At 52.5% G+C, this 13,936-nt stretch overlaps 1 protein-coding gene across 1 annotated transcript in view; it reads left to right on the top strand.

The window, feature by feature from the left end:
• LOC116986881 (sodium/potassium-transporting ATPase subunit alpha-2) overlaps positions 1 to 12,690 on the top strand; it is a 30,999-nt gene extending 18,309 nt beyond the window's left edge. Inside the window, exons 11-23 of the mRNA XM_033042649.1 lie at positions 409 to 543; positions 2,185 to 2,386; positions 3,198 to 3,373; positions 3,457 to 3,593; positions 4,797 to 4,947; positions 5,746 to 5,914; positions 7,942 to 8,096; positions 8,379 to 8,502; positions 9,163 to 9,308; positions 9,426 to 9,556; positions 10,122 to 10,223; positions 11,473 to 11,564; positions 11,939 to 12,690. Coding sequence (XP_032898540.1) covers positions 409 to 543; positions 2,185 to 2,386; positions 3,198 to 3,373; positions 3,457 to 3,593; positions 4,797 to 4,947; positions 5,746 to 5,914; positions 7,942 to 8,096; positions 8,379 to 8,502; positions 9,163 to 9,308; positions 9,426 to 9,556; positions 10,122 to 10,223; positions 11,473 to 11,564; positions 11,939 to 11,967 — 1,749 coding nt within the window. The 3' untranslated portion in view covers positions 11,968 to 12,690. The remainder of the gene's footprint in view (positions 1 to 408; positions 544 to 2,184; positions 2,387 to 3,197; positions 3,374 to 3,456; positions 3,594 to 4,796; positions 4,948 to 5,745; positions 5,915 to 7,941; positions 8,097 to 8,378; positions 8,503 to 9,162; positions 9,309 to 9,425; positions 9,557 to 10,121; positions 10,224 to 11,472; positions 11,565 to 11,938) is intronic.
• The last annotated feature ends 1,246 nt before the right edge of the window (positions 12,691 to 13,936 follow it).

Raw genomic sequence — 13,936 nt, 5'->3', positions numbered from 1 at the left:
GGAACGTATGAGACCTGGAGTGCGCTTACAGAAGTTTATAAAATTCTGATGGTCATAAATAAAGTCAGTCTTTCCCCAGTGTGTGGGAGACCAGAACAAGACAGTGCAGATTTAACATTAGGGGAGTAATTTTGAAGAGATCTGAGCAGTACATTTTTTCAGACAAACGTTAGCGCCTGCTTTGGACAGGGCGGGATCTCTGGAATTCTCTGCGCCAGGGAGCTGTGTAATCAATCCCCACTGTGAGGGAGATTTAAATTTAAAAATGGGAATGGGGAGAGAGCTGGGGAGTGGAATTGTGGCCAACATTTGGATCAGCTATGCTGGTGCAGAGGGAGACTAGAGGGGCTGATCGGCCCCTGGCCCAGTGACAAGCCTGTAACCAACTTCTGCTCCTCTTCCCTCCAGCGTGAGACCTCCGGCGACGCGTCCGAGTCGGCGCTGTTGAAGTGCATCGAGCTGTCGTGTGGCTCCGTCCGCGAAATGCGGCAGAAGAGCCCCAAGGTGACGGAAATCCCCTTCAACTCCACCAACAAGTACCAGGTATGGCTCTCCGGCCGGAAGCCACAGTCCTATTCCCCCCTCCAGCCCAGCGGGAAGCCTCGCCCGGTAGTTGGGCTTCCTTCCCCCAAGACCCAGGCCGCCCCGCGTCCCCCTCCACCCCCCTCCCCCCCAACAACTTCTGCATTAGGGAAGAGAGGCAGCTCCCAATGTGCAGTGCTCCCGACCTCTCACACTGGTGTTCCCCGTTTCAGAGGATACATGGCAGAGGTTGGGGATGTGACCTTGTTACTTGATGAGGGACCCAACCTTCCACAGCAAAAATGGTAACTGGGCAAGGGGTGTGCCGGGGTGGGTAGGGGTTTCAAGAAACCTCTTTTCAAGAGAGATTTAGCTCTTAGGGCTAAAGGAATTACGGGATATGGGGAAAAGCTGGAACGGGGTACTGATTTTGGATGATCAGCCATGATCACATTGAATAGTGGTGCTGACTCGAAGGGCCAAATGGCCTACTCCCGCACCTATTTTCTGTGTTCCTATGAAAGCGGTCCCAGCCTTGTTCGCAATGAGCTCGTCCCATCCAAACCTCACTCGTTGCAAGAGTCTGGAGGGGAGCGAGACGCAGCGAGGTTGAGGGTGGGAGGGAGGGGCTGATCTCTAGAGCTGGGACACCTACCAATGGTGGAGCAAAGGGGAGATTCCAGGGAGGGTGGGATGCAGAAGAGGCTGGGAGAGGTCGGGCACCTGTTGACAGAGGTAGACATGGGTGCGGTAGTTGGAGGACGCTACAGAGAAGGAGCACTGTGGGAGCAGTAGAGGGTTACAGAGATAGGATAGGTCACAGAGTCGATACAGCATTGAAACAGGCTTTTGGCCCAACTCATCCATGCTGACCAAGATGCCCCATCTGTGCTAATGCCATTTACCTGTGTTTGGCCCATGTCCCTCTAAATCTTGGTAGAAGATGAGGAGAGAAAGTGGGTGGGAGGTGAGGTGAGGAAATGGGTAGGAGTGGAGTGGTTAGATGGAGGCGGTAGGAATGAGAGGGAGTGGAAAGTTGGTGGGACGAAGGGAGAGGCTGGGTGGGGATGCAGGGGAGGGTTGGATGGAGAGAATGTATTGGGTGGAGTGAGGGGTTGGTGAGAGGGGTGAGGAGAAGTGGAGGAAGAGAAGGGTGTATGTAGAGGAAGGGAGTGGGTGGTGGAGGCGATGGTTGGGTGGGAATAGAATGACTGTGAAGAAGGGGAGGATGTGGGTGGAATGAGAAGTGGTTCGTGGAAATGTGGATGCGGGTGGAGGAAAGGGGTGGGTGGAGCGAGGGGGTGAGGTGGAGGTAGGGGAGAGCGTGGGTGGGGGAGACGGAGGGTGGGGGAGGGGGTAGAAGGTGGAGAGATGGTTGGGTGAGGGGGAAGGGGAGGACCTGCGTGAAAGGAGGGAGTGGGTGGTGGAGAGAATGGTGGGGAGAAGTGGAGGATGGGCTGAGGGAGGCGAGCATGTGGGTGTGGTATGGGTATAGTGAGGGGGTTGCTAGTGGAGGGATGGTTGGGTAGAGGGAGGGAGTGCATAGAGGGAGGGGGAGGGTGGTGGTGGCTGAATGTTGGATGGAGGGGGAGGGTTTTCTGCCGGAGTGAAGTCAGGTGTGTAACCCCCTCTTACCACCCTCCTCTCTCCCCTCCCCCCCAGCTGTCCATCCACACAATGGAGGCAGAGGAGGGGTCTCCGGGTCCCTCCCACCTGCTGGTGATGAAGGGCGCTCCCGAGCGGATCCTGGATCGCTGCTCCACCATCTTGCTGCACGGGCAGGAGATGGCCCTGGACACGGAACTGCGCGAGGCTTTCCAGAACGCCTACCTTGAGCTGGGGGGTCTCGGGGAGCGGGTCCTGGGTGAGTACCCCCCACCCCGCCAGCCAGGATGCGGTCTTGTAACCAGGTCATCAGTCGGCAGGTGGGAGGCGAGGGTAGAGGGGGAGGGACGGAGAGGGATCTTCCTCTGCACTGCACTGGGTCAGGACGGTGGAGGGGGATGTGTCTGGGATCTTGCTGTGCATGCCAAGTGGTCAGAGAATGTGTGGGGTGTTGCTGTGGTTGTGTGACCGGGATCTTGATGTGTGTATCGTTGAGAAGGTTTCGGTGAAGTTTGTGATCTGGCAGTGCATGCGGGGTTGGAGCTTTGGGAATATTGGGATCCTGCTCTGTGTGTGTGTCAGGGAGGTGTGATGGGACCCTCGCGATATATTACTGTGCAATTACTCTCATCCGGCTCTGTGTTTCTCAGCAGAGGAAATGCTGGGATCCTCTTGTGCCTGTTTAATCTCTCTCCTCACCTCTACTCGCCAAACCCCTCTCCCCTCCCCTTCCATCTACTCTCCTCCCCTCCTCTCTCCACATCTTTCTCTCCTCCTCTCCCCCCACTCCCCCTCTCTTTCCTCCACCTCTACCTCCTCACCCCCATCCTCTCCCCCCTGTTCTCTTCAACCTCCTCCATTCCTCCCTTCCCTTCTCCCCCTCTCCCTCTTTTCCCATGCATCCTACCCCTCTCCTCTCCCCTCACCCTTCATCTCTTCCATTCCCATTCTCTTCTCTCACCCCTTCCAATCCCCTTCCTCACCCCTCTGCCTTCCCACCCCCTCCTCTATCCTTCCTCCTCCCTTCACTCTTCCTTTCCACTCATAATTTGACCGTATCCTCCCCTCAGGTTTCTGTCACCTTAGCCTCCCAATCGACCAGTTTCCCATCGGTTTTCCATTCGATGAAGAGGAACTGAACTTCCCGACGGACAACCTGTGCTTTGTCGGCCTCATATCGATGATCGACCCTCCCCGAGCCGCCGTCCCTGATGCCGTGGGCAAGTGCCGGAGCGCGGGCATCAAGGTGAGACCCCAGGCCCCTCCAACTGTCTGTGCCCAAACCCTAGGCAAGCACACCCACCCCTCATCTGCTGCTTCTCCCCACAGGTCATCATGGTCACTGGAGACCATCCCATCACCGCCAAGGCTATCGCTAAGGGCGTTGGCATCATCTCTGAGGGCAACGAGACATTGGAAGACATTGCTCAGAGACTCAACATTCCTGTCAGCCAAGTCAATCCCAGGTACGGACGAGTGAAGCCTCTTCCACATCATCCTATCACACACTTCCAGGGCAAGGGTTCCGTAGAACATGGAACAACACAGCACAGGAACAGGCTCTTCAACCCACAGGACATGATGCCAAATTAAATTAATCTCCTTTGCCTGCACATGCTCCACATTCTTCCATTCCTGCAAATCCATGTGCCCATCTAAAGCCTCCTAAATGCCACTATCGTATCTGTCTCTACCACCACCCCTGGCAACGAGTTCCTGGCACCTATCACTTTTTGTGTAAAAATAAACTTGCCCTGCACATCTCTTTTAATCTTACTCCCTCTGACCTTAAAACTATGCCTGTCTGTAGAAGGGTCTCGACCCGAAACGTTGCCTATTTCCTTCGCCCCACCCGCTGAGTTTCTCCAGCATTTTTGTCTACCTTCGATTTTCCAGCATCTTCAGTTCCTTCTTAAACATTAAAACTATGCCTCCTAGTATTTGACATTTTCACCTTGAAAGATTAGTTCTGACTGTCTATCCTATGTACGCCTCATAATTTTATAACCTTCTATCATGTGTCCCCTCAGCCTCTGACGCTCTGGTGAAATCAATCCAACTTGCCCAACCTCTCCTCATAGCTAATTCCTTTTAATCCAGGCAGCATTCTGGTAAACCGCTTCTGCACTCTTTCCAAAGCATCCACATGCTTTCTGTAATGGGATAACCAGAACTGCACACGATATTCCAGATGCGGCCCAGACAAAGTTTTAGATAGCTGTAACATGACTTACTCAATGTCCCACAAGGCCTCTTGACCACTGAGATCCAGGTCCAGAGTTAGATACAGAGTGAAGCTCCCTCTAAACCGTCCCATCACACACGACCAGGCCACATATTACATACAGTGAAGCCCCCTCTCACACTATAGGACACGTGTTACATACAGAGGTAAGCTCCCTCACATAGGACAGGACACGTGTTACATACAGACGGAGGCTCCCTCTACACCTTCCCATCGCACATTACCAGGCCCCGAGTTACAAATAGAGAGAAGCTCCTGCTGCACTGTCCTCCACACACTCCCAAGGCATGGGTTGATGGAACCAGACGCTGGTGGAGCTCTGCCTCACGGGGGGGGGGGGGGAGGGGGCAGTATAATTGATTGTCCGGTGCAGTTTGACGAGTCCTCCACAGCCCTCACTCTGCCTCCGTTCCACTACCTCCAGGGACGCCAAAGCCTGTGTGATTCACGGCTCCGACCTGAAGGAGATGGGAGAGGACCAGCTGGACCAAATCCTGTCCAACCACACCGAGATCGTCTTCGCTCGCACATCACCACAACAGAAGCTCATCATCGTGGAGGGCTGCCAGAGACAGGTGGGCTGCTCCCTGACACCCATCCCCTCAGCCTTCGAATCCCAGCATTACATTCTATCTCCCACTTCCAGTCTCCATGTTCCTAGATTAAGCCACTCAGAGAGCACCGTGCAGTTATATTCTCCATATCCCTGGGTTAGACCACAATGGGAGCACCGTGCACCATTAGACCACACTAGATGCATTGTTCTCTGCTCTGGTCTCTGCAGCAGATGTACCCACAGAGGAGGATTAAGCTCAGAGGATAAATAAGAGATAAAGTAATTGAAGGCCATTTGGTCCCTCAAGCCTGCTCTTGTATTCAAAGAGCATATAACTGCTCTTTTATCTCACTAACCACAGATCCCTCCATGCCGTAATGGTCCTGAAGCCACTGATCCTAACCTTGAATGTCCTCCACAGCCCTCATGGGTTAAGAGATTTCTCCTCATTTCTGTCCTAAATGACTGACTCTGGTTGCAGGCACCTCAGCCAGAGGAAACATCACTTAGAGGGACCCCCGGATTGAGTGCCAACATCCTTCCACCCCTCGCCACTTGAAAATATTTGTCCATTCCACCTTTCCCTCCTGAATTTGCCCACACTACACCCCTCACCCTGAGTTTCCCTGACAAAGTTCAGGATGATGATGTGTGAAATCTGAGGGGTTTGATGGGAATGTGGAGGCAATAAAACAGGCTTAATATGGAAAATGCAAATGGGTGATTGATGATTGGGGGGGGGGGGTCACCTCCTCCCGCAGGGGCACGACCTCTAAGATCCCCTCCGTCCATTTCCTGACCTCCCTCCCTCCCGCAGGGGGCCATCGTGGCCGTGACAGGCGATGGGGTCAACGACTCCCCCGCCCTGAAGAAGGCCGACATCGGTGTTGCCATGGGGATCTCTGGCTCCGACGTCTCCAAGCAGGCGGCAGATATGATCCTACTTGACGACAACTTTGCTTCAATTGTGACGGGTGTGGAGGAGGGTAAGGAGAGGGGGGTGAGGGTGAGGGTGAGGAGGGGGGAGGAGAGGGGGGAGACACGAGGGTGGAGTAAGCTCAGGTGAAATAGGAACCCTTCGGTGTGAGAGGGGAGGTGAATACCGAATTAAAAGTGTTATAAATGAATGCGCAAAGTATAAGAAATAAAGTGGATGAGCTTGAGGCTCAGTTAGAGATTGGTAGGCATGATGTTGTGGGAATTACAGAGACATGGCTGCAAGATGATCAGAGCTGGGAACTGAACATTCAGGGTTATACGTCCTATCGAAAAGACGGACAGGTGGGTAGAGGGGGTGGGGTAGATCTGTTGGTAAGGAATGAAATGGAGTCCTTTGCGAGGGGTGACATAGAATCAGAAGATGTAGTCATTGTGGATAGAACTGAGAAATTGTAAGTGTAAAATACCTTAATGGCAGTTATCTACAGCCCCCCAAACAGTAGCCAGGATATAGGGTGCAAGTTGCATCAGGAGTTAAAATTGGCAGCATATAACAAAGGTAATGCTACGGTGTTTATGGGATATTTCAATATGCAGGTAGACTGGGAAAATCAGGTTGATACTGGAACCCAAGAAAGGGAATTGGCAGAGTGCCTCCGAGATGAATTCTTCGAGCAGCTTGAACTGGAGCCTACCAGGGAGAAGGCAATTCTAGATTTAGTGTTGTGTAATGAACCGGATTTAATAAGAGAACTCAAGGTAAAGGAACCATTAGGAGGTAGTGGCCATAATATGATATGTTTTAATCTGCAATTTGAGAGGGAGAAGTTAAAATCAGAAGTGCCAGTATTGCAGTTGAACAAAGGAGACTGTGGAGGCATGAGGGAGGAGCTGGCCAAAGTTGACTGGAAAGGGGCCTAAGCAGGGATGACAGTGGAACAGCAATGGAAGGAATTTCTGGGAATAATCCAGAAGATGCAGGACCATTTCATCCCAAGGAGGAAGAAGGATTCTAAGGGGAGTAAGAGGCGACTGTGGCTGACAAGGGAAGCCAATGACAGTATAAAACTAAAAGTAAAGACGTATAACATAGCATGATGAGCGGGAAGCCAGAGGGGGAAACTTCTAAAGAACAACAGAAGGTAACTAAATAGGCAACGCGGGGAGAAAAGATGAAGTACAAAGGTAAACCGGCCAAGAATATAAAGAAGAATAGAAAAAGCTTCTTTAGGTATGTGAAGAGGAAAAGATTAGTTAAGACAAATGTGGGGTCCCTTGAAACATGTGAATTTATTATGGGGAACAAGGAAATGGCAGACGAGTTGAACAGGTAAGTTAGTTCTGTCTTCATTAACGAAGACACAAACAATCTCCCAGAAGTACTAGGGGACAGAGGATCTAGTACTTAAAATTATTAAGGGATTGGAGAAGCTAGATGCAGGAAACATGTTCCCAATGTTGGGGGAGTCCAGTACTAGGGGCACAGTTTGAGAATAAGTAAGCCATTTAGAACTGAGATTAGGAAAAACCTTTTCACCCAGAGAGTTGTGAAATTGTGGAATTGTGGCAGTGGAGGCCGATTCACTGGATGCATTCAAAAGTGAGTTAGATAGAGCTCTTAGGGCTAGAGGAATCAAGGGATATGGGGAGAAGGCAGGAACGGGGTACTGATTGTGGATGATCAGCTGTGATCACATTGAATGGCAGTGCTGGCTTGAAGGGCTGAATGGCCTACTCCTGCACCTATTTTCTACGTTTCTATGAGGGGAGTGGACAGGGAGAGGTGGAGATGGGGGAGTGGTAGGTGAAAATGGAAGAGGGGTGAGGCTGGGAGAGAGGTCAGAACAGGAGTGAGGACAGTGCCGAGATATGGACAGGTCGGAGAGGAGGCTGAGGAGGGAGGGAGGAGCCAGTTGGGGAGGCAATGTGGAGGGAGGTGACACGATGGAAGGGGAGGAGAAGAGAAGTGGTACGGAGTTAGTGGGAGGGGAGGAGGTGAAGGTGAAGGGAGGAGGAGCAGGGGGAACCTATATGAGGCACAGGATCAGGAACTGAAGTTGTTTGTCTTCCACAGGCCGACTGATCTTCGACAACCTGAAGAAGTCGATCGCCTACACACTGACCAGTAACATCCCAGAGATCACTCCCTTCCTGCTGTTCATCGTGGCCAACATCCCCCTCCCTCTGGGCACCGTCACCATCCTCTGCATAGACCTTGGTACCGACATGGTGAGAGCCGAGGGAGTTGGGGAGGGGGGAGGGGTGATGATGTCAGGAGGATCTTGGAGTGGGGTGGGGGATGGCAGAGAGGGGAAGGTGAAAAGGCAGAGAGCTGTTAAAAGTGAGTTAAAAGCAGGGGAATAAGTGGAAGAAAAAGTGTTTGAATGGAGTGGATGAGTGGAGTGGATGGTTTGGAGGGAATGAGGAATGAGGCATAGGATTGGAGGAGGGGTTGCAGAGGAGTTGCATGAAGCAATTCCATCATTGGATCTTTACTTATCCTTTGGCAAGGTCCCTGCAATCTCACTGGCCTACGAGGCAGCAGAGAGCGACATCATGAAAAGACAACCTCGAAACCCCAAAACTGACAAACTGGTCAATGAGAAACTCATCAGCATGGCATACGGACAGATCGGTGAGTGAGGGAGTAATGGGAGAGGCACAGAGGGCAGAGGGATGGGTGGGATGGTTGGGGTGGGAGGGTAAGGGGAGAAAGATGTGGGGGAGGAAGGAAGGATGGGAATGGAGCAGGAGGGAAGGGATGGGGAAGGGTCAGCAGGAAGGGAGGAAGGGAAGGGATGGGGAGGGAGAGAGGAAGGGAGATGAATAGAGAGAGGGGGAGTTAAGGAATGGATGAGAAGGGAGGGGAAGAGAGAAATGGGGATGAATGGAAGAGGGAATTAAGATGGATGGAAGGAATGAGGTGGAGGGAGGGAGGGAAGGAAGGTATGGGGATGGAGGGAGGGAATAACAGTGTGGGGTGGAGGAAGGGAGATGAATGGAGGGGTGGGAAGAAAAGGAATGGGGAAGAATGGAAGAGGGAATTAAGATGGATGGAGAGAAGGAATTGAGTGGAGGGAGTAATGGATGGGACAGAGGGATGAAAGGAATGAGAAGGAGGGAGGGAGGGAAGGCATGGGGGTGGAGGGAGGGAATATAGGAAAAAGGGAAGAGGGCGGGAAGAGATGGATGGGAAGTAGGGTGTCAGTAACTCTGGACAATTCTGACAAACTCCTCTCTCCCCCCCCTCCTCCTATCTTGCCCCCAACTGTGGCACCCCACCTTGCCCTTGCAGGGATGATCCAGGCGCTAGGAGGATTCTTCACCTACTTTGTAATCCTGGCAGAGAACGGCTTCCTGCCCTCGCACCTCATCAATCTGAGGCTCGACTGGGACGACCGGTCCCGGAACGACCTTGAGGACAGTTACGGACAGGAGTGGGTGAGGCTCCATTCGCCGAGGAGGGAGGGGGTAGGGGAGGGGGGAGGTTGCGCGGCCAGAATTACGGGCTCCTGCTAGTGCCACTGACCAGCCTCACCTTCGCCTCGCTCCCCACAGACCTACGAGCAGCGCAAGATCGTGGAGTTCACCTGCCACACAGCTTTCTTCACCAGCATCGTGGTGGTGCAATGGGCCGATGTCGTCATCTGCAAGACCAGGAGGAACTCTATCTTCCAGCAGGGCATGAAGTGGGTGAACTCTCCCTCTGTCAATTTCGAGGCATGACCAACGGCCCTACACAAGATGGCGGGGGGGGGGGGGGGGGGGGGGGGGGCGATGGCGGGTGCTGAGGGAGTGGGAAAGAGGGAAATAGGACAGCAGAGTGGGATGGACAGTGGGAGAGGGAGTGGGTCTCAGGCAGTGGAAGGAGAGAGAAAGTAGATGGAAGGGGAGGACGTGGGTTGGGAAACGGGGAGAGGCTGAAGGGAGTGACGGGGCGTGGGAGGAAGGGAGAGGGGGAGGGGTTGAGGGAGGAGTGCAAGAAAGAAGATGATAATAGAAGCAGAGGTTGAGGAGGTAAATCTCAGGGGGAGGGGCTGAGAGAGGGGGCAGGGGCTGAGGAGATTAAGAGTTCGGGGTGAGTAGAACTAAGGGTTTTTAAGGAGGGGATGAGGAAAGAAAATGGGATTGAGGCACTGAGGGAGTGGGTGGGGTGAGGTGAGGGAGTGGGGCTGAGGCAGTTGCTGAGAGTTACAGCAATAGAACGAGTATTTCTCCAGGTGCTGTATTTTATCTCTCTGTCTCTCTGTCCAGAAATAAGATCCTGATCTTCGGCCTCTTCGAGGAGACTGCTCTCGCTGCATTCCTGTCCTACTGTCCAGGAATGGATGTTGCCCTTCGGATGTACCCTCTGAAGTAAGTCCCCGTCTCCATTCCAACGCAGCAGAGATAGGGAGAGTGGAGAGGATCAAGGTCAGTGCTAAGGAGGGGCACAGAGGATGGAAGGAGTTCTGGAAATACTGAGGCGTGCAGGGGCTAGAGGGAGTTACAGAGATAAGGAGCGGTGGAAAGGATGGAGGGGGTTTTAGAGATAGGGAGGGGTGTAGGGGCTGGCGGGGTCACGGAAATAGGTTAGGGCTGGAGGAAATCACTGAGGGGTATAGGAGATCGAGGGGTTTATTGAGATGTGAAGGGGTGTTGGGGATCAAAATAGGTTACAGAGATAAAGAGGTGTCAGGGTCAGAGGGGGATTCACAAAGATAGAGAGATGTGTTGGGTGAGTGGGGCATCTCTCCCTCCCCTTTAATCCCACCCCTCTATAATTCTCCATTCCCTCAACCTCTTCTGACAATTGTTCCCATTCCCCAACATTCACTTTTTCCTCGCCTTTATGCATCACACTCCTCTCACCGCGTTCTCCCCATCACATTATCTGCCTCTCAACCTTCTTCACTCTCTCTCCCTCCTTTCCAACATCCTGTTCTTCCCCCCCCCCCCTCCCACCTCACTGTATTTCTACACTATATTTCTCTCATAGCACTCTTTCTCTCCACAACCCTTGCCACCCACATTCCAGCATTCTCCTTCCTCACTCCTGCTCACTCCCTTTCTCCCACATTTTTATCCCCCCCACCCCCATCCCTATCCCTCTCCCTATTTCTCCTCTCACCTACTCATGCACATCCCACTGTCCACACACTCCCCTCCATCTCTCTGCACTCAATCTTGCTCCCTCTATTTCCCCCTCCTTTCCTCTGCTCTTCTCTCCCCCTCCCTCGGCGTTTCCTCTCTCCTCCCTCTCTATCCACTCTCTTCCTCCATTCCCTCGCCATTCCCTTCCTTCCTCCGCGCTCCCATCCCAACATGCTCTACCCTCTTCCTCCTTCTGTCCACTCTCCACTCCCTTCATTCCTCTGCTCTGCTATCCCCTCCCTCCCTCTGTGCTCTTTTCCCTTCCATTACTATCTCTCCACTTCTTTCTCCCTCTGCTTTTTATCCTCTCAACTTTGTTTTCCCACCATGCTCTCCTTTCCATTTCTCCCTCTGCTCTCTCTTACGCTCTCCCACTCTTCACTCCCTCTCTCCCTTCTGCACTCTCCTCTTTCCTCCTCCACCCTCCTCCACCCTCCTCTCTCTCTCAACCTCTCACTCTTTCTCTCTCCAGACTCCCCTGGTGGTTCTGTGCCTTCCCCTACAGTCTCCTCATCTTTATCTACGATGAGGTCAGGAAGTTCATCCTACGCCGACACCCTGGCGGTGAGTCGCAGTTGCTTCCGGAACCTTCCCCTGTGACGTGCCTGGCGTGGGAGGGTGGCAGGGATGGGTGCATGGGGGTCAGGAGCAGGAGGCTGGGATGTGGACCGAGATGGCGAGATGGCGATGGAGACGTGACAGCCAGCTGCCCCTCTCTGCCGCCAGTTGCTAGAAGCATCGTACCCTAATGGGGGTGGGGGGGACACGGGACGGAGGGGCAAAGATCGACGAGGGGCAGCACCAGAATTGCTCCATCCCCTCCCATAGACATTCTGCCACCGACATAGATGGGATAGGATGAGGTCAGCCTGTGCGCTGTCGTACACTGAGGTGTGAATTTCGGGCACTGACTTTCTCCTCTCCAAACTTTTCTGCAGGCTGGGTGGAACGCGAGACGTATTACTGAGCGACCTTCACCCAACTTACACCGTTGGTCCCGCTCCCCACCAAACTACACAATGCCCTTTCCTTATCCCTCAATCTCCCCCTCCCTACTTCCCCTCACCATCAACTCCAAACCCTCTAGTACCCTTCCCTGCACATTCCCCTCACTAAACTACCCATTCGCTTCCCCCTCCCCTCACCATCCACCCCACACTCTCCACCACCCCTCCCCAAACTCACTCTCCTACCCCAACAATCCACTCGCCTCTTCCTTACACCCTCCTGAAACTACTCCCCTCCTACTACCATTCCCTTCTCCACCATACTCCCTTCATTACTCCTCCCCAAACCCATTCCCCTTTTCCCACTCTCATCCACTCGACCACCTCCCAAAACTGTCTTCCCACTTCCCATCCCTAATTCGCCTCCTGTCACCATCCCTCTCCTGGAGGAACAACGGAGGCACATTGCTGATCTCTGCCCTCCCCCCACCCCCTGTACCACCTCCTGCCTACCATGGCAGCTCCTCTGCTACTCCCTTCACCTTCCCCGCCACACCCACATGTACTCTCTTGTTCCTGACATAATTTGGAGCCCCTCCCTCTGCTCTCTGTATACCCCCACCCCACCCCACCCACCTACCTACTAACCTCCTCCCTCCCGCAGGCCATCCCCCACAGCCGGAGTTTGCAGACCAACGGCAGGCCTGCAGTGATTGGAAATAAAATGATTTGTTGATGTAGGATTCAAGTCTCATCGTGTGTCTCTGATGAAGGTGTGTGTATGAGTGTGGCCTCCTCCTCCACTGGGTGGGTTGAACAGCCTCCTGTTGTGCTTGCACGGCCGATTCAAGGGGCTGATGGGCCTCCTCTACCAGCCCTGCAGATTCAGGAATATAGGTGCACAGAAAAGGACAGATGACATTTAAGGTCAGGACCCCAAGGTCAGCCGAGGACAATGGCTCGTGTTTCAGGTGCCTTTCCCAATGCACCAATTCTTGGAAAACATTAAGGTGGTCAGTCCCCCGGGCCCGATGGGATCTAGCCCAGATTGTTGAGAGAGGGATGGGAGAAGATAGATGGTACCTTAATAATAATTTTAGCAATGCTCCAGTCTTCCAGGACCTCATCTGTGGCTAAAAAGGAATACATTAGAGGCAAACTAGGAAATGATAAGCCAGTGGGAGGGAAATTGCTGGAGAAGATACTTATGGACAAAATGTACGCATCTGAACAAGCAGACTTGTTAGGGATAGTCAGGATAGGTCTGTACGAGGAAGTTAATAGCTCACAAACTTGACTATTTTAATGAAGCAACAAAGATGATTGATGAGATAAGGCGACGGTGAGTTGCATACATAGATGGCAATAAAGCTTTCAACTGTCCCTCATGGTTGGCTGATCGAGAAAAGGAAGTAACGTGGAGACTTAGTGGATTGAATTCAATATTGGTCAGAGGGTAGTGCAGAGAGGGTAGTGGTGGAAAAATATTATTCTGAATGAGTCTGTTGGACTGGTGATCTGCAGAGATCACTGTTGGGGTGGGTGCGATAAAGTATATAAATAATATGGACAAAAGTGTAGTTGGGCTGATTAGTAAGTTTACATTTGGCATGAAAATTAGCAAAATGGTGGATAGTGAGGAAGGTTGTCAAAGGATTCAGCAGTAGATAAGGGCAGTTGGAAATATGGGCAGAAAATGGAAGATGAGGTTTAAATCCTGGAAGGCGTGTGGTGGTGCATTTTGGGAGGTCAAATGCAAGAGGAAAGTAAACAGTAAATGTCAGAGGGTCTTGACCCAAAACGTCACCCATTCCTTTTCCACAGAGATGCTGCCTGACCCGATGAGTTACTCCAGCGTTTTGTGGCTGATCTATTGTCCCTTTTCATCCCCATTTTCCTGCCTTCTCCCCATAACCTTTTGACACCCTCACTAATCAAGGGACTATCAATCTCTGCTTTAAAAATATCCAATGACAGCCTCCACCACAG

This window comes from Amblyraja radiata, chromosome 24, assembly GCF_010909765.2.
Source record: "Amblyraja radiata isolate CabotCenter1 chromosome 24, sAmbRad1.1.pri, whole genome shotgun sequence".
Classification (NCBI taxonomy): Eukaryota; Metazoa; Chordata; class Chondrichthyes; order Rajiformes; family Rajidae; genus Amblyraja; species Amblyraja radiata.
Note: the sequence above shows the minus strand (reverse complement) of the source record. Positions and strands in the feature narration are given on the sequence as shown.